The sequence below is a fragment of the Augochlora pura genome, chromosome 9 (genome assembly GCF_028453695.1).
Source record: "Augochlora pura isolate Apur16 chromosome 9, APUR_v2.2.1, whole genome shotgun sequence".
Lineage (NCBI taxonomy): Eukaryota > Metazoa > Arthropoda > Insecta > Hymenoptera > Halictidae > Augochlora > Augochlora pura.
In genome coordinates this window covers 221,522-244,473 of record NC_135780.1, presented here as the reverse complement: position 1 = coordinate 244,473, position 22,952 = coordinate 221,522, and the positions used below count along the sequence as shown (strand labels likewise).

Here is a 22,952-nt window from a genome sequence, read left to right as displayed (position 1 = left end):
CTCACTCTCACTCTCACTCTCACTCTCACTCTCACTCTTACTCTCACTCACTCTTCCACTTTCACTCTTATATGTCTCAAACTTTTACGATATAGATAAATTACGCCATAAAATTAGAATTCGAGCTCAACTCGCTATGCTCTGCCGTGTCACGAATCGAACGAAGGTTCCGAACAAGCCGTTATTCTTTGTCGTAGTTTCTGATACGCGTTTTTCTTCTGCTGTACATATCTTTATGTACTATACACGTATATGTATAAAACCGTCGTCTATCATAGTTTTCGGTCATTTCCGCAAATCCTTAAGAGACTCCCGATGTCTAGGTCTACAAGCAGTGCAGAGACTGGTTAAAATTTATTTCAAAATGGATCAAAAATTGAAATAACTTTTACCACATCTTTCACACACTGTCAAAGCTACGATCCGATCACCATTCATTCTGTCAATCTCTCTCATTCTCTCCAATTTTCTCTTTCCATCTCTATTCATTTCTCTCAGACGCGCCTATTGTATTCAACGGCATCATTATTCGGCAACGTTCGAAAATCAAAACTATGGAGGAAAACCGAGGAATGGAAACAATTATTTCTACTTATTGAATCTCGGCGGCCTCCTTAATCGCGGTATTAACTCAGTCCTGACTGTCCTCGCGTAATTCGGAGCAGCGTACTGGTCCGTAACGGCGATCGGACTTTGCAGGCTTTGTATGAACATCGGCGAGTCCTGCAACTGTCCCACACCTGCTGCCTGATACTGATACTGGCTATTCGTTATGTCCGCGGTCGGGTAATGGTTAGGTTGCACGAACTGTGGAGGATTGTCGTACTGCGGATAGGCTATTGAGCTCTCCGCGGAGAACTGGGGGATCACCGGGTTCACGTTGACCGGTGTAGTCGCGAAGCTTCCAGGGTCGTAGGTCTGGTACTGATTCAGCTGTCCAATCTGGGTGGTACTGAACGGCGGTGATTGAGGGAACTGCGACGTGTCGGGAAATAGCACGCTGGCGACCGTCGGCTGAGGAAAACTGTCCGGTCTGGGATAAGGAGACATGTTCGCCGTGCTGAGACTCTGAACGCTCGGTATACCAGCAATCTGCGAGGTGCCGTAACTGTGAAACGGTTGCCTAGTGTGATCCAAATCCTTGACTCCGGTTTGCAAAGGGCTCATGTTCAGTTTCGATTTTGAATTCGGCCCTATCTCGTTGTGTTTGGTCCTCGCCTCTGTGACGAACGGGTGGCGAACGTTCACGATGCTCTGCGGAGCCCTTAACGGAGGAAAGTTGATCGGGGCCATCTTCGAGGCCGGGTTCTGCTGCTCCAAAGCCTTCCTAGCCACTGCGAACGCGGTGTTGTCGTTCTGTGAAGTCGGTCTGGAATGGTGGGTGTTGGAGGCCGCGTGATTCTCTCTATGCAAACTTGGCACTGGCGTCTGATTCACGAATCTCGACGGCAAGTTGTTCATGGCCGTGTTGTTCCTCGACTTATAATCCTGGTTATTGATGGACGAATCCTTGTTGTAATCTGGCTGCATCTGATAGTTTTTCATCTTTGAGTCGATATCGCCGGGATATTTTTTCGTGGAGTAATCTTTAGACTTGACTGGAGTCTCATGAGAAACGTTGCCACCGACACAGGTCGTAGTCACGCCTCTCACGCTACCGAACTTGGCGCTGGATTGATTCGTGGTAACGATCGACGAGCTCTTTGATAACTGTTGATCAGTCGACTTTATGGTTTCATTGGTGCCGCTGTTCTTCTTCAGAGGCTGGTTTATCCTACTCGCGGCGACTGTGGCACCCGATGCAGTGGCAATCGTATTCAGAGTGGTATCTTTGTTCCCTATTGCGGTATTCACCGTTCGAACAGAGAGCTTAGAAAGTCTAGTTTTGTTCCCTACGTGATCGAGCTTCGAACCACTTTTACTCTTGTCCGACACTTGGTTGGTCACCGATAAGATTTTCGTATCCGTATTGTTGTTCTGATTCTTGGACAGCATGCTATTGTGGGATTTGCAGTTGATTGTGACAGCTGGCAGGAGCAAAGCGCTGGCTCACTTTTTGGTCATGATTTTCAGATATTCCAAAGCGTTTTGAGCAGCACTGGCTTGAGCATCTTTACTAGTAAAACCACAACCGTAGCAAACTGCAACTGGTAATGTAGACAGTTGCACAAGGCACTGGCATTTACCTGTAATGGTAAATAAAGTGATCTCTTTAAGCGTCCATTTAAAAGAAAAGTACAATGCCATTTTAATCAATCGACGTATCTGTTCGGGTAACAGTGCCTCCAAGATTTCAAAGTCGATTTGAGCTTTCAAAGTGAAAATAAATATATAGAATTACTCGTTGACTACTTGTTAATGATCCTGACGTAATAAACTAAGTATACAATCGATTCCATGATAAATTCATTCAAATTTTCCCTCCGCTGAACATATTCGAAACTTTTCTACATTTAGAGACACTAACAATAATTCCACACCTACTAAAGTTATTGAAGAAAATGGACAACCTAATGATATCAATTTCATCAGAACAAATATTTGTAAAAATCATGTATAATTCTTTCTCAAACAAAAAAACATTCTGTTTTAAAAATTTTGCTAATAAACTGATAGCTCAAGAGATATCAGCATGGATTAATCAAAATGTACCACTCTATAAAACTAAACTATTGATTATTATCTATAATTGTTTTGCAATAATTACATTAACTACTTAAACTTTCTAACAACATCGGCTATTTAATTTAAACAATGTATAAAGTATTACTATTTATTCAGATTGTATATATTATAAAAATTTTTAATTTGAAAAGAGAGAAGATAAGTTTACAAAATTGAAGAAATTATCAAATATGACTGAAGATTACTTGTATCTGTAAGTTATGATAACAGTGGTATAGGTCACATTTTTTTTTATTTTAACTGAAAAACATGTTGCAGCTATTATGTTCTTACATAAGTAAATCCTGTGTTACTAGAAAGGACTCACAAGAATCATGTCTGCCATCAAATCTGCTAAAAGTAAATTACGTAAAAAAGTGAAAATTATTCTTGACCAACTGAGCTCTGAAGAACAAAATAGACAATCAAGGAAAGTATTTGAGAAAGTAAGTATGTACTTACTAAAAAAGCAACTAACTTATCATAGTAAGCAGAAGAAGGTTATGTTATATGCTGTTACTGCCTGTACGAGTTTACTTATTACTAAAGAAACAATAATTCTACATATTTCAGCTATGTGCTACACCACAATTTCAACAAAGTAGAAGGGTCTCTTTATTCCTAAGTACTCAACAGGAAATCAATACGTTACCCATTTTGGAGCATCTTTTTAAAACAGAAAGAGAAGTATTTGTACCTACATACAAAGGAAAGAAAATGGAAATGGTCAAATTACTTTCAATGGACGAATATGACAATTTACCACTAACCAAATGGAATATTAAACAACCAGACTTTGATGAAACTAAGGAAAGTGCTTTAAAAAGTGGTAAGTAATTTATATTACTTAGGATTATTAAATAATGAAGTCTTAGTTTTCTTTTTTAAATGAAATAATGTAAAAAAATATTTTGAAAACTCTGTTCTGTTCAAATAAAATGACTGTAAAACATTGGAGATATGAAAAAATTATATCTCTGATTATAAGAGTAACGAGTATTTTATTATAGGTGGTTTGGATTTAATAATTCTACCTGGTGTTGCATTTACTATTGATGGTAAGTTAAAAAAAATAATAATAAATGTTTTGTTACAAAAATAGTTTATATTTTTTTGTTCGTTTTAGGAAAGCGTTTAGGACATGGAATGGGTTATTATGATTCATTCTTAAATACGTACTTAAGAAAACACAAAAAACCACACTTAATCGCAGTGGCATTTAATGAACAAATACGGGACGATATACCGACGACAGAACACGATGTTCTTGTGGATCTTGTGCTTACAGAAAAATAAATATATTTTATTAATATAATATTAATTGATAATGACTTACCACTGATAGACTTTTCTTCAATGTCAACATAAGTTACTTCAAATTGCTGCTCGGAAGCTATCTCTTGCAAAAATTGTACCAAATTTACATCACCATCATTTAAACATGTACTCTGTAACAGATAAATATAAGAAAGAGAATATAACATATTGAAAAAGAAGACAACGTCTACATGTTTCTAATAAAGTTCAATTTCATTACACACCTGTAGTTCAAATAGTTTAACACCAGTTGATGACTTCAGACTTTTATGAAATTGTGAAACTTTAAGGCTATGAATAGTTGTTAATGTTGAAATTTTGCTACCTTTCAGATCTGCATAACGGGCATTCACATTTGCATTTCTTTGTAAAACCTATAACGGACAATTAATATATTTAAAAGTTTAATTGTATGCTTATCATTGGTGATGTTTCACCAATGACTGCACTTATATTAAGAGTAAAATGAAGTGGAAATGATCCAAGCGTGTTTACTGTTAAAAAACATGTGTTGCTGTACAAGTATGCTTAGCATAAATATATATAACACATACATATTACACAATTTATATCCTCAAAAAATTATCCGTTATAGATTAATGATGATCAGAAAGGTAGCTTATATCTCATAATACTGCTTGCAGTGCCAAATCACTTCCACTTCACTAAGCATACACACACATACACAAAATCTGTACACATACAAGTACACAAAAGCATATTAACCCTTTCGTTATTCAATGAAAAAGGACAGAACAGTGAGATTCTGGATACCTTGCCTGTATTTGTGCAGGCAAAATAGTAAAAACAGAAAACCCTACAAGAACTGAAATTCAGAATCTTATGCTGAAATCGTTACGAATATTATACCAACACAGTGATATTTAAATTCGAGTTCCGCGTCGAAAATGTACCCCAGGCATGGTAAGAAATTGTTTTATAATTAGTAAACTATATTTGTGACTAGCCCACACAGTTGTTTTAATGTATACATTAGTAGTTTGGAGATGAACACCAGTTAAGTGATTCTATTCTTTTTTGTATATAGAATATTTCAATTTTTGGGTGCTGAATGGATGAACTATTAAAAACATAATATACATATTTTTGTTTACTTGAAGCAGGGCAAATTATGTTTACGTGAAAATATATTTAATAAAAGATTAAGAATTATTCTTACCTCATCCTCATCTAGATTAGGATTTTCAGAATTCATATCATGTAGAGCTCGCCACATTTTATGAGCTGCATGCCTCTTTGCAACTTTTTTACTTTTTCCTTGGCCAATTTCATGGTACTTCAAAATAGAACAAACAATAGTGAACTGTCTTTCATGTGGCAAACCTTCTTCATTTTCCATAGCATATTTTGGTGGAGGCCAATGGCGTGACATACACATTTCTTGCAATGCACCAATTGGATTTGTCATTATTTTTTCCTCTCCATATTCAGATAGCTCTTGTAAATTCTCAGAACTACACAAAGTAAATAAACTGAATTATTGATTTATTCAAATATATATACATGTAATTATAAAACTTACTCTGGTACATTATTTGGAAGTGGAGAATCTGGTGTCTCACTATTTAGTCTACACAACTTGTCCAACACAGCCCGTGCAGCTGCATGTTTGGCCTCCTTCTTTGACTTTCCAGTCCCCATTGCTGAAACAATTGGATCTGCTTCAATCAATCAATACTTATCATTCACTACTTGAACGTAATTCAAATTAAATAAGCAACTAATGACACAATGACCTGATTAATAAATGAACATTCTCTTACACTTCTATGTATTTACAATCATATTATGTGTCACTTAGATTAAATTTATAAATTATTAATAATTAACCCTGCAAGTGCACACCAGATCATTTTATAGCAAATAAAAACTTATCTTAATTTTTTTTGGACAATTAAATCCTGTAGCATTAAACTATATGTTTTAGTATTTCAAGAAACTTTAACAAAATTTTTAGAAAAATCACATTATGACATTTTTTAATCTTACAAGATAATGTGTTTTTGTAAAATTAACAGAAATTAACTAATATCATCAAAATTAAATACAAACCAACAATATCAGCAACAGTGACACGGTAACGGAAAATAGGCTCGTGAATAGCACCTTCTACTTGTATTAGCTCATACTTTGGTGTTGTGCCCCTACGACAAAGCAATTCCTGAAGAATAGAAACTGGTGTTTTACTGTTTAATGATTTCATCTCCAATTGGGCAGCCTCACTTAATGGAAGTTTTTCCACCATTAAACTATGTAATGTCATTCGGACTCTGCCACGTCTATTAACATTATTCGGATGGTTAAGAACTCCGCTTCCAATGCTCATTGCATTAGGCCCAACCTGTTGTGGTTGATGTATTTCCTCCATTTTGGTAACCTATAGATGAAAATGTGTTTTACCTTCTTTAGATAATATAATTAAACATATGACCACATTGTAATTTATGTAAATTACAGTAAATTTGATAAGTGTAAATTACAACATAATACTGTTATCAATTTGTTAAGTGTCAACTAATTATAAACATTCGATTAATGAAATCTCATAATGCAAAGTGAAAAATATAAATGAAAATAGTTAAAGATAGTAACTTAAAAGGAAAATAATGATTAACTAAAATACTTGTACATTTTTCTAAACAATTATTGTTTATAATCCACTAAATGATTGATAACTAAATAAGTTAATTCACACGATAAAGCCTGTTTTCAAACACTGTGTTTACGAAGAATCTAATGATTTGACAAATCATGGTACTAAACAGAACATTCATAAGCTCATGAAATCAACATAACAAAAAATTTGATTTTACATTGCTGTATGCTGTTCAATATCTAGTAAGAATAATAAGGTCGTACTATTATTCCAGTTAAGTAGTTATTGACGAACATAAGCTGTATACAGTATAAAAAGATACGAAAACCGGCTGGCAGCCATGATTGTTATAAAATTCATTGATTAATTCTAGTATGTAGAGCATAGAAAGTATAGAAATAAAATATAAAGGTTAAGTTTTATTATCATTCGAATAAGAATAGAGCGAATGACGAATTTCATCACTGACAGAGTTATATTTAAAATGATGATAAAGGCGCACAACTCAACCGGTCACAGTATCGTCCGCTACACGAAATCAAAAAAGTCACTACCTTTACTCACAATTTTCAAATTTTCTATGTGATTAAACTGGCTCCTTAACAGGCCAATTCCTATGCGAAAAGCGAATCCCGCTTTTTGTGATCGATCCAAGTCTCACAAAAAGCTTGATCCGTTTGACGACAGAAAAATGGTTTGCTGACTACCGGAGAATCTTCCTCGTTTCTGGCTCTGCCGCAGTATGCGATGTGAACAATTTTTATAGACGTAAAAGTACGCGCATCTTTCTGCGCAGGTGCATTAGTGGCGGTTTCACAGAAACAACTGCTGGATCTTTAAATTTAAAAATCTGATGTAGAACTATTTTATTCAGATTACAAAATAATACTAAAAATCTCAACTATTTTCGTCATCGATTAATATCAAATAATTTGATCTAGAACAGGCATTAATATATAAAAAAAAGTATTTATCTGACTGTTAAATGATACTTTTCAATCTTCAGACTGATGATTTGTAGAAATTTTCATATACATGATGAAGTGTATTGATTACAAAACTTATCTTCATCAATTTGATATATATACATGTACATAAGGCATGCTGCATTGGTTTTAAATAAAGTGGAACGTATAACGTACTTCTAAATAAATAAATATATATGTAAGTTAACAATGACACAAATAACATCAAGCAATAACGTTTTTACAGAAAAAGCAGTACATACCCAACGATTATTAGTTAATTAATTATCTAATAAAAGCTAGAATTTTAAGGTTGCATAAATATATACATATCCATAAATTTATTTTATATTGAATCTGGCGCCATTCCGGAGAATGTCGCCATTTTTAATTTTAACAATTGTTTCTTGGCAACACCGGATGTTAGGGTATTTCGCATTTGTATACCACCTGAAATCATTTCCGGTTGTTGCCCGCTGAAACGGTCCAAAGATTGTACGCCATACGCCATTATTGCATACTGACGCGACGGCATATTATTCCATACGTTTCTCTGAATTTTGTTACTTTTCAACACATTTATACATATCTGAAACTCCACAATGAGTGACATAGAGGTAATCTTTACACTTTTCTTTGAAAGTAAATTTTTTAACTAAAATTTGTGGCGCAATGCTTTTTTAATGACATGCGGCTGTCCACAGCCATTATTGATCCATCAACGTTTAACTACATTTTTCGTATATGTTACGACTTAAAGCATTTTATACCAATCTTCAATACTTCGTAAATTGTAAATTTAATTATAAAAATGTTTGTACTTTCGTTTCTTGTCCTGTGAAGAATATTATATGTTGGAAATATAACTATTTTAGTAATTGAAAGGTTAAGCTATTCTAACTGAGTTTTCGGTATTCAGAAAAAATTTATATTGTAATAAATTATTTTTTTTAAATATGTGTATACATGTATATGCGTGTGTATTTACGTGTGTGTCTCTTCGTGGTAAAATAATTTTGTTTCTTCTTCCTTTTAATATGGTATTATTATGTTACGAATCTCTTTCGTTTATTAGATACCTATAAAGAGTAAATTAAGAACCGAATGTTTTATCAATTTAAAAAAATACAACGTAAGTTGCAAAATGTATGTAAATTTATAATAATTCTGTTTATAGCGAAGTGGTAGCCGTAGTGCGAGTCCTAGACGACCAAGAACAGCAGATGGAGGTTTAAGAGATTCGCGTTCACATTCAAGATCTCGCAAATCTCGTGAACGTAAAGAATCCCATAGGCCAGTAAAAGAATATTCAAGATCAAGAAGTCGATCTGTGTCAAGGGGAAGGAAGTCATATCGCAGCAGCAAGTATGCTAGTGCAGGTCATCGTGGTAGTAGTCGCAGTCGCAGTCGTTCTCCTTATAGGGGTGGACGATATTCTCGTAGCAGATCACGTTCCTACTCTCGCTCTCGTTATTCCCGAGAACGTGACAGGAACATTTACCGTTCGCACTCACGTAGTCCAATGTCGTCTAGACGAAGACACGTTGGTAACAGAGACAATCCCTGTCCTTCTCGATGCTTAGGAGTATTTGGACTTTCTATTTTCACAACTGAACAACAAATACATCACATTTTTTCAAAATATGGTCCTGTTGAACGAGTACAAGTTGTAATTGATGCTAAGGTACTTAAATTTAATCTTATTGTATCTTGTTATTTGTATCTTTCTAAGAAAAAAAAAACATTAAGTAATCATAAAACCCCATAATTATTTAATAAGGGGAATAGTAAATAGTTCCAGAGATTTAGAACATTCATGAATTAAGTTTATATTGAATGTTAAAGGCCTCTGGTTACAGATTTTATTAATTTCATCGTTTTAAAGAATGGAATAGTTAATAATCAGTATGGTAGTAATATGTATGAATATAGATAAAATATAATATGTATGTATGTTCTTTTCTTAGACTGGACGTTCTAGAGGATTCTGCTTTGTATATTTTGAATCATCTGAAGATGCAAAAGTAGCCAAAGAACAGTGTACGGGAATGGAAATTGATGGTCGAAGAATAAGAGTAGATTTTTCAATCACCCAACGAGCTCACACACCCACGCCTGGAATTTATATGGGAAAACCTACACACCTACATGATAGAGGATGGGATGGACCTAGACGTAGAGAGTTAGTTGATTTTCCTTAAATACTTCTTGTAGCAATATAATTTGTAAAAAATGTAGTAGAAAAATGTTCATATTATTATGTTTGATATAGCAGCAGTTACAGGGGGAGCTATCGACGTTCACCAAGTCCGTACTACAGTCGCCGACGTTCTCGCTACGACAGATCCAGATCGCGCTCATATTCACCACGTAAGTTCATTTCTTTTTCCTCGGCACCGCCCAATATAAGCAGTCTACATGGATATGTGTCTCCTTTGAAATAACATTCATGTTTTCAAGCCATATAATTAACTCTCCTTATTTAGGAAAATACAGTACCAAAAACTCATTGATTTGATATTGTATAATTCGACAAAATTCACAGTACCAACCATGCATAAAAGTTCTAATTTTTAATAATTTTTTTTTAGTAATACAATTCTGAAGTAAAACACATTGAGTGCAGTTAAATCACATGTATCCTTGTTACTTATATACTAAATTATATGTTTACCACAATCATTATAAAGACATAATGATAAAGTAGTGTTAAACATCTCTCTATTATGTAGTGAAATGGAAAATTGTTTACATTCGATACATGTATTTCGTACTCAAGTGCTTTTATAAACAAGGATTTTTTATATGTGAGTGAAAAAGAAATCCATAAGATTATATTTCATAAGAACATATCATTCTTAATACTATTCTTCATTCATCATTAAGTTTGTCTACTAAGTGTGCATGAATGTTCCTCATATATGCATTAGATATAAACGATGAAAATAATCAAAACAAGGATACAATGATCAAGATGATATGCAAGAGAAAATGAAACGAAAGACATTGTATTCAATATTCTGTTATACCCAGACAATATTATAAACAGTTACATATACACACATGCGAAACTAAATAGTACTTATTTTCAATTCGAAATACCATAGTATACAAATTTGTGAACTCAATCGTTAATAAAAATAATTATTAATCTGGATTCATATTTTCGTAGACCGCTTATATTTAGTTCAAACAAGATGTTTAAGTACAAATAAGTAGTTAAATTAGCAAGAATGGAAGACAGGAGCATCAAGAAATGCATCCAATAAATCGTACGGTAGTAACTAAGTGTAACCCATATAACCTGGGTCAAACAATCATAGTTTTTGTTGCTTAATGAATTTCAGGTCGGTATTAAGTGACACGAGTGTGATGCGAGAGGCCAGGTGTTTGGGAGACCATTTGTGTGACTTGACCCTTTGACCTCAAATTTCTTCTAACAATACTGTACCGGGTCAAAAATGCAAAAACTACATTCTCACTACTGTTCTTACCTTACCTAATTCTGCATCATATGCAATTAATATATGGCATTTAAATTACGATATTGTACAATATCAATTAATGAGATAACAATAATATGCAAAGGAGTGTAGCATATTCCTTACATGAAAACAGTAAGGTTAGAATGGACACGGAAACCTTATTTTCATAATATTTCTACCATTTCCTAATAGTTTTATGAAGATAAGGTTTACGTTATTGTAACAGTAATTACTAAATGTGAAGGTTGGAATATAATTGAGTTTCTATTTTCCTTTGACAATTTCATTGTTTGCATAAAGTTGTATTCCAGCCGTTTGAATATAAAATATCGCTTTGAAAAGTGACATGAATCTGGAAAATGTGGTATTCCTTAATGTTTATATGCAAAAAGAAACAGAAATTTATAAAAGTAAAGGAAAACGAAACACATTACACACAGAAAAGAACGAAAAAAAAAACAAAAATAAAATTAGAAAGTAGAAGTAAGTTCTCTAACCTGTTTGTTTGTTTATAAGGTTTTGAATCAAGAGGTATTGGATGATAGAGGGAAGTTTGAAGTTTCACTCTGAAAAAATGAAAGTTTTGAAAAGTCGAAGACAAGATATCTGAAGATGTTTGTCTTGCTCGAATTTCGAAGATCCAAAGGTTTTTCGCGCTTGTGACAAAGAATATGATCCGAATCGCATTCATTTCCGGCTGAGAAGTCTCAAGCCTAGAAGAACTGCAAGCACTCTGTAAAAAGCAAGCCTCAAGACAGTAAGAAATCGTTGATCGTCAGGCCCCCGACCTGGGACAAGCCAGTGGTTGGGGGTGAAACTGGCCGAACGTTTCAGAAAATGTTCAAGAAGCATCGAAATCTTTTATAAGTAGGGAAGAGCGTAAGGTGCTCCAAGGTTTATACCGATCATATTCTTTATCAGTTGGTTTAGTTACAATGGTATATTCGTAATTAGGTGTTTATAAAATAAATAAACGTATATACCTTTACCCTTATTCCCTCCACCATCCCAAAACCTCCTACATCCTTTAAAGAGTGATGTCCTATTGTTTTCATTTTGTATAGGATTAAGCAACGATAATTCATATTGAAACAGCTAATAAATCGTGTTTTTAATAGAAACTATTAACTATTTAATACTTATTTCACATCGTAACAGAATTAACTGACATAACTTGAATAAAAGTTGATGAAATATTTTGAATCGGTATTAATTTTCTAATGTTACTTGTGCGGTTATCGTAAATTGTTTATAAAAAATTTAATTTTTTGCCCTCATTGATTTTTAATAAACTAACGCTTTTAATTATTCCATTATATTTCTATGTAATTTAATTTTCAGTATGTTCGTACAAACATGCATATAGCAATAGATTTTAATCCTACACACCTTAAGGCCGCAGCTTGATCCGTTAATAAAGATCGATGTAGAAACTTTCTTTGCACTGATTGGCTGATAATTCTCAGCAAGATGAGATCCACTACGGATTGGATGCCCTGTAAAATGGAAGGGATATGAGCGCCAGCTTAGGGAATAAGAAAAGCGTGCAAAACTAGACCCATTACTGTATTGCATTTCATATCTTTCATGAGAATAAATCAGTTTATGTTGTACTACTCTCATAGAAATGGAGACTTGGTAGTATTTGTGTGTGTACATATTGAAACACTGTCCGCGCGAATAGAAGTCGTGAAAACATGGAATACTTCGACGTCGGTTTATTCTTAAAAGTGTATTTAATCACTATAATAACAGTGAATTCTAATGCTGCTTCTATTAAAGAACCTTATGAAAGTCAAATTCAGACACAAGGATTATACAATGCCAGTGATAACGTAGTTATTTTAAATGCGACTAATTTTAAGTCATCTGTTTACGGGGACAATAAAGGATGGTTAGTCGAATTTTACAATAGTTGGTGCGGCTTTTGTTTTCGATTTGCACCCTTGTGGAAAGCTTTTGCTAATGACATTTACGGTAAATATGATAACCGTTCTGAAACCTAAGTTAATAATACATCTAACGATAAATATTTAAAATCTCTGTGAAAAATCATCTATATATGTTGCTTTAAAAAGTTACTCAAATTCTTATGTATTTATTAATTGACGATTCCGAGATGTGCAATTATTTCAGACAAAATTGCGTACTTAATACAGCCATTATGCACACATATATATATGTCAAACATAAATATATCAGAATTCAGAATAGAGTTTCATATTTCATTTTCGTTGTAATTAATTTCTTAATATGTTTTTATCTTTTGGTTTATCGTAAAATACTCTGTTTGAAATGAAGTTTTGTATAAACATCTGTCCTGTAAACGTAGCAGAACTCTTTTTTATCCTTATCAGTTTTGTTTACTGGCGAATAGGGTTACTATAGGTCATTATACATATTACCATAAACTTTTATCATTTTTTAGGCTATTAAATAAATAGTTTTTTAAGTAATTATATATTATTATTTTATTTATGTTTTAAATGAGCAATATGTTATATGCATTGTGTTAATTAAAGTATATAATGTATGCAAAATTAAACATATGTTATAAGTATCTTATTTTAGTTGGTCTTTTTAGCATGGAAAGATATTGTGGTAGTAGCTGCAATAGATTGTGCAGATGATAGTAACAATCCAATCTGTCGTGAATATGAAATTATGCATTATCCTATGCTTAAATATTTTTCTGTCAATGCGCATACATCATCAATGGGATTGGTTATGGAGAAGTATGATAGCGTTGATGAACTGAGACACAGTTTAATTAATTTGTTAGAAAATGAACAACAAGAAGGGCGTGGTATTTCATGGCCAAATATTGCACCATATAGGTATGTTAATACATGTATCTTTTAAATCTATATTCATGGTTCTTAAATGCATTCTTTATTTAATATTTATAGAAATTATGAAATTACAAATATTTGGACAGCTGTACCACATACTATGAAGTATTTTTTTTTACTCTTCGAGAAAACAGATTCACATCTAGGAACTGAAGCTATATTAGACATGCATAAAATGCCAATATTACAAATAAGAAGAGTTACATCTGAAAATGAAATATTGTGTGAGACTAACAAAATTACCAATTTTCCAAGTTTAATTGTCTTTTCTCGTAATGAGACACAGAAGTTTCTTAAAATTAGAGTACCTACAAGAGAGGGCACATATAATACTATTATACAATATATGATTTCCAAAGGGGAAAATATTAATGACCAAAGTCTTACAAAAATGTATTCGACAGAAGCAAATCATAAGCCAACAAGTATTCCTACTCCAAAGCAATCACAGGAAACAGAAAAACCAAAAAGTACAGAGATAACTGGTGATCATATGTATCAATTAGATTTAGAGAACACTTTGAAATATTCCATTAGTCATGAAATTCCACTCCATAAAGTAATAAATGGGGATAAAATGGATGCATTAAAAAAGTATTTAGATCTTTTAGCTGATTTTTTCCCTTTAAGGTATGATAATATTTTCTTAGAAACGATTCGTGACATTGTAAAAAGGAGAGATAATATATCTGGTGAAGAGTTTAGTCAAATAATAAAATCTACTGAAGAAGAGATGTCGCCCGTATATTCTGGACCTGCACAGTGGGTTGGTTGTAAAGGAAGCAAAGAAGGCTACCGTGGTTACACTTGCGGTCTTTGGACAATGTTTCATATGTTAACTGTTAACTATGCTATTGAAAGTAGAGATGCTAAAAACGAACCAAAAAAGGTATTGGAAGCCATTCACGGATATGTAAAACATTTCTTTGGATGTGCTGATTGCTCTCAACATTTTATTGAAATGGCTGCAAGAAATAAAATGTTTGAAGTATCTAATATAACCGATAGTATTTTATGGCTATGGTCTGCCCACAATGAGGTAAATGCAAGATTGTCAGGTGACGATACAGAAGATCCAAAATATAAAAAGATACAGTATCCTGCAGCAGAGCAGTGTTCAAATTGTAGATACGAGAATGGTACTTGGAATGAATATAATGTGTTACACTATCTCAGAAGAAAATATAGTTTTGTAGGAATAAATAATTATGGTTCATCTAATGTACGTAGAAATAATGGTGAGAAAATGAAAATAAGACAAGAAAGACTAGTATTAAACAAATATGTGACTAGTAAAAAACTTGGTTGGGACTTCACAATTTTTGATATAAGTATCTGTGTTGTTTTATATACTGCATCTACTGTCATACTTATATTAGTCTGTATAAAATTTGCAGTTAAACGAACTTATAAGAAAAAATCATATGTTAGTTTGCTTGGTAGAGTATGACTTATTTCTCATTGTTAAAATTTGTAAAATTAAAGAAATAAGTGAGGAAATTAATAGAAAAATAATTGAGGTGGCTATGTTTATATATATTGTACATATCTTATTTTTTTTTGTCAAGTTAGTTTTCATAAGAACGTATATTTAATGATACAAAGTTTCAATTGCTTTTTTATACCTGTTGTTGACTAAAATTATGACACAGAAATCGTAGTTACACGTATTCTCTTTGATACAATATTGTATATCTGAAGTTTTTAAGGAAGCAAATATGACAAATATTTAAGTTTAATGTATAAAATTTTATAATGTGATTTATCATTTTTGTAATAAAATAAGTTTTTATACAGTGGTATATTAATTAGTCACAAGTATGGAGCTCTAAATTCTGATCTAGGTATTATTACATATTGAACATCTTAATTTTCAAGTCAAAATTATTTAGAAATTGGCTGTTAGATTTATCATATAGATACATTGAATAATACATAAACTTCCAGACTAGTCTTTATCAATGTATAATTCTGTTATGTTATTCATTTAAATAATTTTCGATGTACATGAGTTAGAGAATTCGTAGATACGTTTATAAACTTTTATTATATGTAAATATTGAACAAAACTCTTCCACTCTTCCATTAAACATGTATGCTTTACAATATTTATTAACATTTATATCACTTGTTTTATGAAGATCCAAACAATTTTGTAAATAATAATAACAATCTAACAATGTAATGTAGCAGTTCGTTTGTATCCTAATTTTTGTCTATAGTATATGTCCAAAACGTAAAGAAATAATAAAATATCTTTAACAAACATGACTTTGTTGTTAAGAAACTTTAAGAACTTAAAAAAATTTTTAAAGCTATCATATGCAGAGTTTTTCAATAGCTTGGTTTATCAGAACACATTTTCCATGTCTACATTTATCATTTTTTATCTGCAGATAAAATTTAATCATAACAAATTTCCCATACTATATTACAATGAATTATAATACAAGCACTCAATCTGTTATTATTAACGGTATTTTATATATAATTATAATCATTCTTATTATATATCAAAATAAACTCAAAGTATGTCTCATTTTAAAATATCTCGTACTTTTTACTGGAAAATCCTGTATATTTTTTATGTATGTACAATTTATACTTATTTATTTTTAAGGCTTGAAAGGCGCCATGAGCTTGTTGTATCCCATATTATACCATTATGTGGTAATTGAGATGCTATATAAGGAAGTATCCATGTTAGGTACCACTGTTCTCCGAGTACTTCCTTTATATTTTGTTTCAGTCCCAGATTATACATATGAACTTTTTTGTTGCTTTCATTAGCAACAGTGCCATTGATTACTAAATGAAAGTGATAAATGCACAGAACTCCAGTATACAACATTCCTATAGTAGATACAATGTATAACATTAAATAAAATTGGTCTATAGAACCATCAAATCCAAAAACAAATATTGCTAATGGAAAAACAATTTTTATAATTGACATGGGAAACTCAAAATGTATCCTATTCCAAATAAAAATGTTATTAAAACAAAACCCATATGTTGTTGCTATGAATAAGTACAAAAGAAACATGATAAAGTATCGATGGTTATAATGGCCAATGCAACATCCTGTAAAAATGCAATGATGGTCCCTTTTTAAGATACAAATATCACATGTTGGGCAGTGCCATGATCGTGGAGGAGCAAATGTTTCACAAGAAGCACACAGCCTCCAGCCTTCTTTAGTATTTGCAGCACTTATTGGCATAATGTCTCTTCTAGTACTAGTATCACAGAAAACTACATATGTGAAATTTCCAACAATGTTTACCATGATAAAATTTCCAAAGAGAAAGTTTAACGTGTATGGTAATGATCCAAACCCATATACAGCTGGTAACACCACCCACAATTCAAACCAATAAATCAGAGGTACAATGGTTAAGATAAATATCATTGATAAGAAATCGCTTAAAGTTCGTGGCCATATCTTTTTTCTCATGATCATCGTGAACAATTTTTTTCTGTATTTTTGTGGAACACGTGATTTTACTCAGCAGACACAATTGCCTCTCATCCATGTAGATATATCAGTTCCACAAGTTTCTGTTTAACCTGAAATGCATCCATGCACCATTTGTTATTTTATTTGCCTCCTACTCTTAACATTCTCGTGTATATTATTTAGTGGTTTTATAAATCATATACTCACGAGTTATATTCATTAAATCATAATTTTATGTCGTATGTACATAAAACTGTATGGGTACAACATTCCTTCTTCAACGTCGTGCTCAACCGAGTATGCCGGATACATCAGACTTTTGTATTTGATCCTCTTTTATCAGAGAAATTTAACGATTACAGAACATTTTAAGGATGTAGGAATATTTAGGAAACTTCTCTGGATCTATATCATGAACAACATTTATTTATTTTTGCAAATACATATAAAGAGCAGAAATGCAATTGCATATTACTGCTCTTGCCATGGGAAACAATTGGTCATATGTAAAATCCATTACAAACCATCCGCTTCTGAAGTATAAAAATAGCGCCATTAAACATAGTGAGAAGACGTTAGAACTAGTAGACGAATTATCGACTGTAAATATTATATCATTTTCAAAAATGTGTTTACTCTGTCGGTAATATAATGAAACATGAACATAAATGTGACCGTACGTGACACTCTTATACTCTTATACTCTCCCTGCTGTAGATAAAATTTAGCGCGCGCTTTCTGGATACTATATGATCAGTATATGTATATCTTCCATTACTTTGAATAACTTTAACAACAATATGCAAAGTACTGAGGAATTTCCATTCCCTTTCCCACCATATTCTATACAAAATCAATTTATGAAAGAATTATACAAATGTTTGGAGAATGGCAGTTTAGGAATTTTTGAAAGTCCAACAGGTACAGGTAAATCTATGTCAATTATTTGTGGTGCACTGAAATGGCTAATTGATCATGAGAAATCTGAGAGGGATAAATTAAAGAGCGCAATATCTGACCTCGATAAGAAAATAGATAATCATTCTAATACTTCTGATGATTGGTTGTTTGTACAAACTGAACAAATGCAATTGAACACTGAGAGACAAGCTATTCAAAGAAAACTGAACAGTATTCTTCAGTATGAATGCAAAAAAAATGTAATCAAGGAAACAGTGAAAAATGCCAAGGATACTAAAAAATTATACAATCGTATAAAAGCTGGTAGCACAAAGCAAGGAGAAAAAGCAATCGGTGAGTTGCCAGTGGAAGAAATGAATGTGCAAGAAGAAAATATTCAAGAAGAACTAATTTTAGAAGATGTAGCCCAACATTCAGATAATTCTGAAAGTGAAGAGGATGAAGAAGATATCTATGAAAATACTAAAATCTTTTTTTGTTCAAGAACTCATTCTCAACTTTCACAATTTATAGGAGAACTACAGAAAAGTCCTTATTCAGAAATTGTATCTGTTGTCACATTAGCATCTAGGTAATTTTCCCATGGACTTTTTTCTAAACAAGATGTGTTAGCTCTTATTTATTTTTATGTTAGTACATTCTGTATAATTTTAGGCAAAATTATTGTATTAACAAGAATGTTAGAAGATTGAAACATTTGAATCTAATGAATGAGCACTGTTTACAGTTGCAAAAGAAGAAAACAACTGTTAAAGATGAAAAGGATCTAAAGAGAAAGAAAGTTATAACTAGTTGTCCATTTTTACCAGGTAATCAAGACTTATTGATAGGGGAAACTATAACAAAAATTCAGGATGTTGAAGATATCGCACAGAAAGGAGAAGATATTAAAACTTGTGCATATTATGCATCAAGAAAGGCAATACCACATGGACAGCTCATATTAATTCCATATAATTCTATCTTACATAAAAACACTAGAATCAGTTCTGGAATCAAATTAAAAGGGAACATATTAATTATTGATGAGGCCCACAATTTACTTGAAGCTATTGAAAGAATGCATAGTGTGATGATAACAGGTAGAAACATATTGCACTGTTATAGCCAACTTTCACAATATCAAAAAAGGTATTAAATAAAATCTGTTTAAACTATAATAATAATTACTATTGTTATTTAGTTTTACATTTTAGGTTCCAAGCTTTGTTTTCTGCTAAAAGTGTTTTAAGCTTAAATCAATTAAGTTTTTACTTGAAAAAGCTTCTAACTATTTTTGGTGTCACTATAAAGTCAAATCCCAATGATATTCTTAATACAGAAACAACTGCGAAATTATACAAAGTTGAAGAATTTGAGTTGATAACAGAAATTGATAATGTAAATATATTTGAGTTATTGAAATTCGTTAAGAATTCTCGATTGACTAATAAACTTCAAGGTTTCATGGAACAATATGGAGATCAAGTGAAAATTCAAAAGAATCAAACAAAAACATCTGGAGTAACACAATTTTTAAATACTATTAAAACTAAAAATTTAGAGCAAAATACAACTGACATTACCATTGATACAGTCTATGAAGAACAATCAAATAATCCATTAATGTCAATTGTAAGTTTTATTGAATGCTTACAGAGCAATTGTAGTGATGGACGAATATTTGTTGTTCCTGGTCCAACTATTGGTCAAAGTATTATAAAGTTTTTACTGTTAAATCCAGCAGCCTATTTTCATGATATTGGTATGTACATATGTTTCAATATTATTATTCTCCACATTGCTTTATAAAAATTTAATACTCAGTTATTCATAGTACGTGATGCCAAAGCTGTAGTATTGACTGGTGGAACAATGGCACCAATGGATGAATTTACAGAGCAATTATTTGTAGCAGCAGGTGCTGCACCTGAGAGAGTTGTTACATTCTCATGTGATCATGTAATTCCTCAAGAAAACATAACATGTAGTATTGTAACATGTGGTCCAACTGGCATTGAATTTGAATTCAATTTCAAAAATCGACAAAATACGAAACTGGTGTATATTTAATGAAAATAATTATATTGGTATACATTTTTATCTATAGTATATTTCACACCTTCAATATTTCAGTTAGATGAACTCGGAAGGTCGTTGGTAAATATATGTAACGTTGTACCTGCTGGGATTGTAGTATTTTTACCTTCCTATAATTTTGAAGAATTATTGTACAAACACTTAGAAAAATCTGGTATTATAACAAAAATTTCTTCAAAAAAGTGTATTTTTCGAGAGCCTAAATCTACTTCTCAGGTATTCTGTTCGCTTATTTTAGGATTAAATACTTTATCAAAATTCATATAATTCATACATTTTTCAGGTAAACGAAATTTTGGTGCAATATGCACAACGCATTAAAACACCACAAAGCCCGCAAAATGGGTCGCTATTATTTAGTGTAGTAGGTGGTAAGCTAAGTGAAGGTTTAAATTTTTCTGATGATTTGGGTAGATGTGTTATAGTAGTAGGGATGCCATACCCAAATGTTAAATCAATAGAACTACAAGAAAAAATGAAATATTTAAACGAAAATGTTGTATGTATATATCTTTTAATAGAAATATGTAATATAAGTCAGTTAAAGATTCTTATTTTTTTCTGTTCACTAGAAATCAGACGCTGGACAAAGTTTTTATGAAAATGCTTGCATGAAAGCTGTGAATCAGTGCATTGGACGAGCTATTCGACATATTAATGATTATTCAACGGTTGTATTATTTGACAAACGATACTCCCAAAAAACTAAAGCACTTCCACATTGGATTCAACGCACAGTTATAATTCATAGTACCTTTGGTAGCGTAATCAGAGTTATAGCTAAATTTTTTACTAAAAAACGAAATGAATCCATTAAAAGTTGTTAGATTTCCAATTTAAATAATTTTACTAATAAAGTATTATAATTTACAATATAGTATATCAATTTACTACATAAAATTTGCAAGTTGTACATTAAACTTATATATTAAGTCGTGACAATAAACTTGTCCAGGATACAGTATGCAACATGGAAAATGAGACTGAAAAAGGTCAGTACATATGATTTTTAGTAATACTTCCAATTTAATAGATTGAAATTTTACAATTTACATGCAGTTTTATATAATATATAATACTTACGTAATGTATTGCATTAGGATAATTTTGTGGTTGAACAGTAAAACCACAATATTTTTTATAATGAGCTCCTCGTTTTCCTAAAATAAATTTCAATTCTTTCGGCACAGTAATTTTTGTCCACGATTTTTCGGAACATATTTCTTCATTTCCATTGTTATTTGTGTCATCTCTAAAATCTTCATCATTTTCTTCCTGCAAAATGAATGAAAATAAATTTATACAGTTGAAAATACTTTGGCATTTACAATGTTGAAATGTCGTTAATAATTATATTTACTTCTTCAAACGAATCAGGAATAATTGAAGTCTCTGGTATACTGGGTGGTATATGACCCCCGGTATAAAATTGTACACCACATTGATCAGAATAGACTTCTAACGTACTACGTGAATACATATATAATTAAATTAATAATACTTTACATTAATAGCGTAACATTACTAATTTTATTAATCTATACCGTCCACTTTTTACATGCCATGCCTTTGCGACAAATAAACTCCCAGATTGTCCATTTCTTGTAATACAAAGATTGTGATCGTAACCTTCCCCTGGTGGTACCTAGATATAGTCAAGTTATTTTCAGTGTTTCTAAAATGTAATAAGATTGAGCTCTCTTATACCTTTTCCAAGTATTGTCCCAAAATTCTTGGAATTCTGAAATCCATTAGAGTTCCACCTACCCCATGTATTGCACCAGTTGGGACAGGATCTGTATAATCTGAGAATGTCCATCGATCACAATTGAATAGTATTTTATGTTTTTTTAATTCTACTTCTCCTGCATCCTATGAAGTACTTGATATCAATTAATCACTTAAGTGAATATTATATTTTAAAATATATGTCTACTTACATGCCCAGCTAGATTAAACATTGAACCATGTGAGAGATTTATTATTGTTGGTTTAGATGTTGTTGCCCTCATACATACGTCCAACTTGTTATCTGTAGTTAATTTAAATCTTACTGTAGTTAATACTGCTCCTGGATAGCCTTCCTCTCCATCTGGGCTTAAATAGCTCATGACAACTGAACATCCAGCAATATATGAGTCCCAAACCTTGCGACCAAACCCATTTGTCTAGAGAATGTGTATAACAATTAAATTAGAAAATGTATAATAATACAAGATGTTTGAAATTAATTTACCCCTCCATGTAGATGATGTTTTCCATTGAAATCATTTTTTGTTAATTGATAATCTCTTCCTCTAATAGTAATATGCCCATCTTTAATACGATTTGCACATCTTCCTAGTATACATCCAATAAATGGATTTGTTACAGGATTCATGTACCCTTCGAGATTCAGATGTAGATTACTAATAAATATTAACATAACTTAAATATTTGAAATATATGAAATCAGACCTTTTAAATCATCAAATCCAAGAACAACGTCAGCAGAGTGTCCATACTTATCTGGACACTTCAACGATGTAATTGTAGCTCCCCAAGTAATAACAATAACTTCCATGCGATTAGTATTTCTAATAGTATATGATT

At 32.0% G+C, this 22,952-nt stretch overlaps 6 protein-coding genes across 22 annotated transcripts in view; 3 read left to right on the top strand and 3 right to left on the bottom strand.

The window, feature by feature from the left end:
- The window catches only part of LOC144475004 (protein Loquacious-like), a 59,977-nt gene extending 52,647 nt beyond the window's left edge, over positions 1-7,330 (bottom strand). For 2 of the 12 annotated variants that reach the window (XM_078190490.1, XM_078190488.1), the window contains exons 1-6: positions 7,163-7,330; positions 6,055-6,379; positions 5,525-5,660; positions 5,162-5,474; positions 4,206-4,355; positions 4,001-4,112 (exon numbers count right to left, since the gene is read on the bottom strand). In XM_078190490.1, the coding sequence (XP_078046616.1) occupies positions 4,001-4,112; positions 4,206-4,355; positions 5,162-5,474; positions 5,525-5,660; positions 6,055-6,370 (1,027 nt within the window). In that variant the 5' untranslated portion in view covers positions 6,371-6,379; positions 7,163-7,330. Of the gene's footprint in view, positions 1-2,049; positions 2,187-3,818; positions 4,113-4,205; positions 4,356-5,161; positions 5,475-5,524; positions 5,661-6,054; positions 6,380-6,631; positions 6,754-7,162 lie in introns of those variants that run through there. The other 10 variants (XM_078190484.1, XM_078190486.1, XM_078190485.1 and 7 more) reach the window with 10 other exon arrangements.
- A 709-nt stretch (positions 7,331-8,039) lies between these two features.
- Tra2 (transformer 2) lies at positions 8,040-12,169 on the top strand. Of its 6 annotated transcripts, none has more exons than XM_078191396.1 (5): positions 8,040-8,180; positions 8,741-9,247; positions 9,531-9,745; positions 9,839-9,933; positions 11,565-12,169. In XM_078191396.1, exons 1-5 carry the CDS (start codon positions 8,166-8,168, stop codon positions 11,588-11,590), a joined length of 858 nt encoding a protein of 285 aa, XP_078047522.1. In that variant the 5' UTR covers positions 8,040-8,165; the 3' UTR covers positions 11,591-12,169. The 6 variants fall into 6 exon arrangements, with proteins under 6 accessions (XP_078047522.1, XP_078047524.1, XP_078047521.1 ...); XM_078191398.1 differs by having other exon boundaries at positions 10,911-12,169; XM_078191395.1 differs by having other exon boundaries at positions 9,836-9,933.
- Positions 12,170-12,708: 539 nt separating this feature from the next.
- LOC144475442 (sulfhydryl oxidase 1) lies at positions 12,709-15,355 on the top strand. Its single transcript, XM_078191392.1, has 3 exons — positions 12,709-13,025; positions 13,633-13,885; positions 13,958-15,355. Exons 1-3 carry the CDS (start codon positions 12,746-12,748, stop codon positions 15,348-15,350), a joined length of 1,926 nt encoding a protein of 641 aa, XP_078047518.1. The 5' UTR covers positions 12,709-12,745; the 3' UTR covers positions 15,351-15,355.
- A 1,142-nt stretch (positions 15,356-16,497) lies between these two features.
- Positions 16,498-18,090, bottom strand: LOC144475445 (putative palmitoyltransferase ZDHHC24). Its single transcript, XM_078191399.1, has 2 exons — positions 17,568-18,090; positions 16,498-17,470 (listed from the first exon to the last, which is right to left on the bottom strand). Exon 2 carries the CDS (start codon positions 17,361-17,363, stop codon positions 16,506-16,508), a length of 858 nt encoding a protein of 285 aa, XP_078047525.1. The 5' UTR covers positions 17,364-17,470; positions 17,568-18,090; the 3' UTR covers positions 16,498-16,505.
- LOC144475441 (ATP-dependent DNA helicase DDX11) lies at positions 17,964-21,547 on the top strand. The gene is made up of 7 exons (XM_078191391.1): positions 17,964-18,852; positions 18,936-19,412; positions 19,478-20,025; positions 20,098-20,321; positions 20,397-20,576; positions 20,644-20,859; positions 20,933-21,547. The coding sequence occupies exons 1-7, from the start codon at positions 18,110-18,112 to the stop codon at positions 21,185-21,187; spliced, it is 2,643 nt and encodes an 880-aa protein (XP_078047517.1). The 5' UTR covers positions 17,964-18,109; the 3' UTR covers positions 21,188-21,547.
- LOC144475098 (galactose mutarotase) lies at positions 21,248-22,923 on the bottom strand. Its single transcript, XM_078190677.1, has 8 exons — positions 22,818-22,923; positions 22,597-22,745; positions 22,301-22,528; positions 22,068-22,232; positions 21,905-22,005; positions 21,721-21,826; positions 21,444-21,635; positions 21,248-21,343 (listed from the first exon to the last, which is right to left on the bottom strand). The coding sequence occupies exons 1-8, from the start codon at positions 22,921-22,923 to the stop codon at positions 21,251-21,253; spliced, it is 1,140 nt and encodes a 379-aa protein (XP_078046803.1). The 3' UTR covers positions 21,248-21,250.
- Between the last annotated feature and the right edge of the window lie 29 nt (positions 22,924-22,952).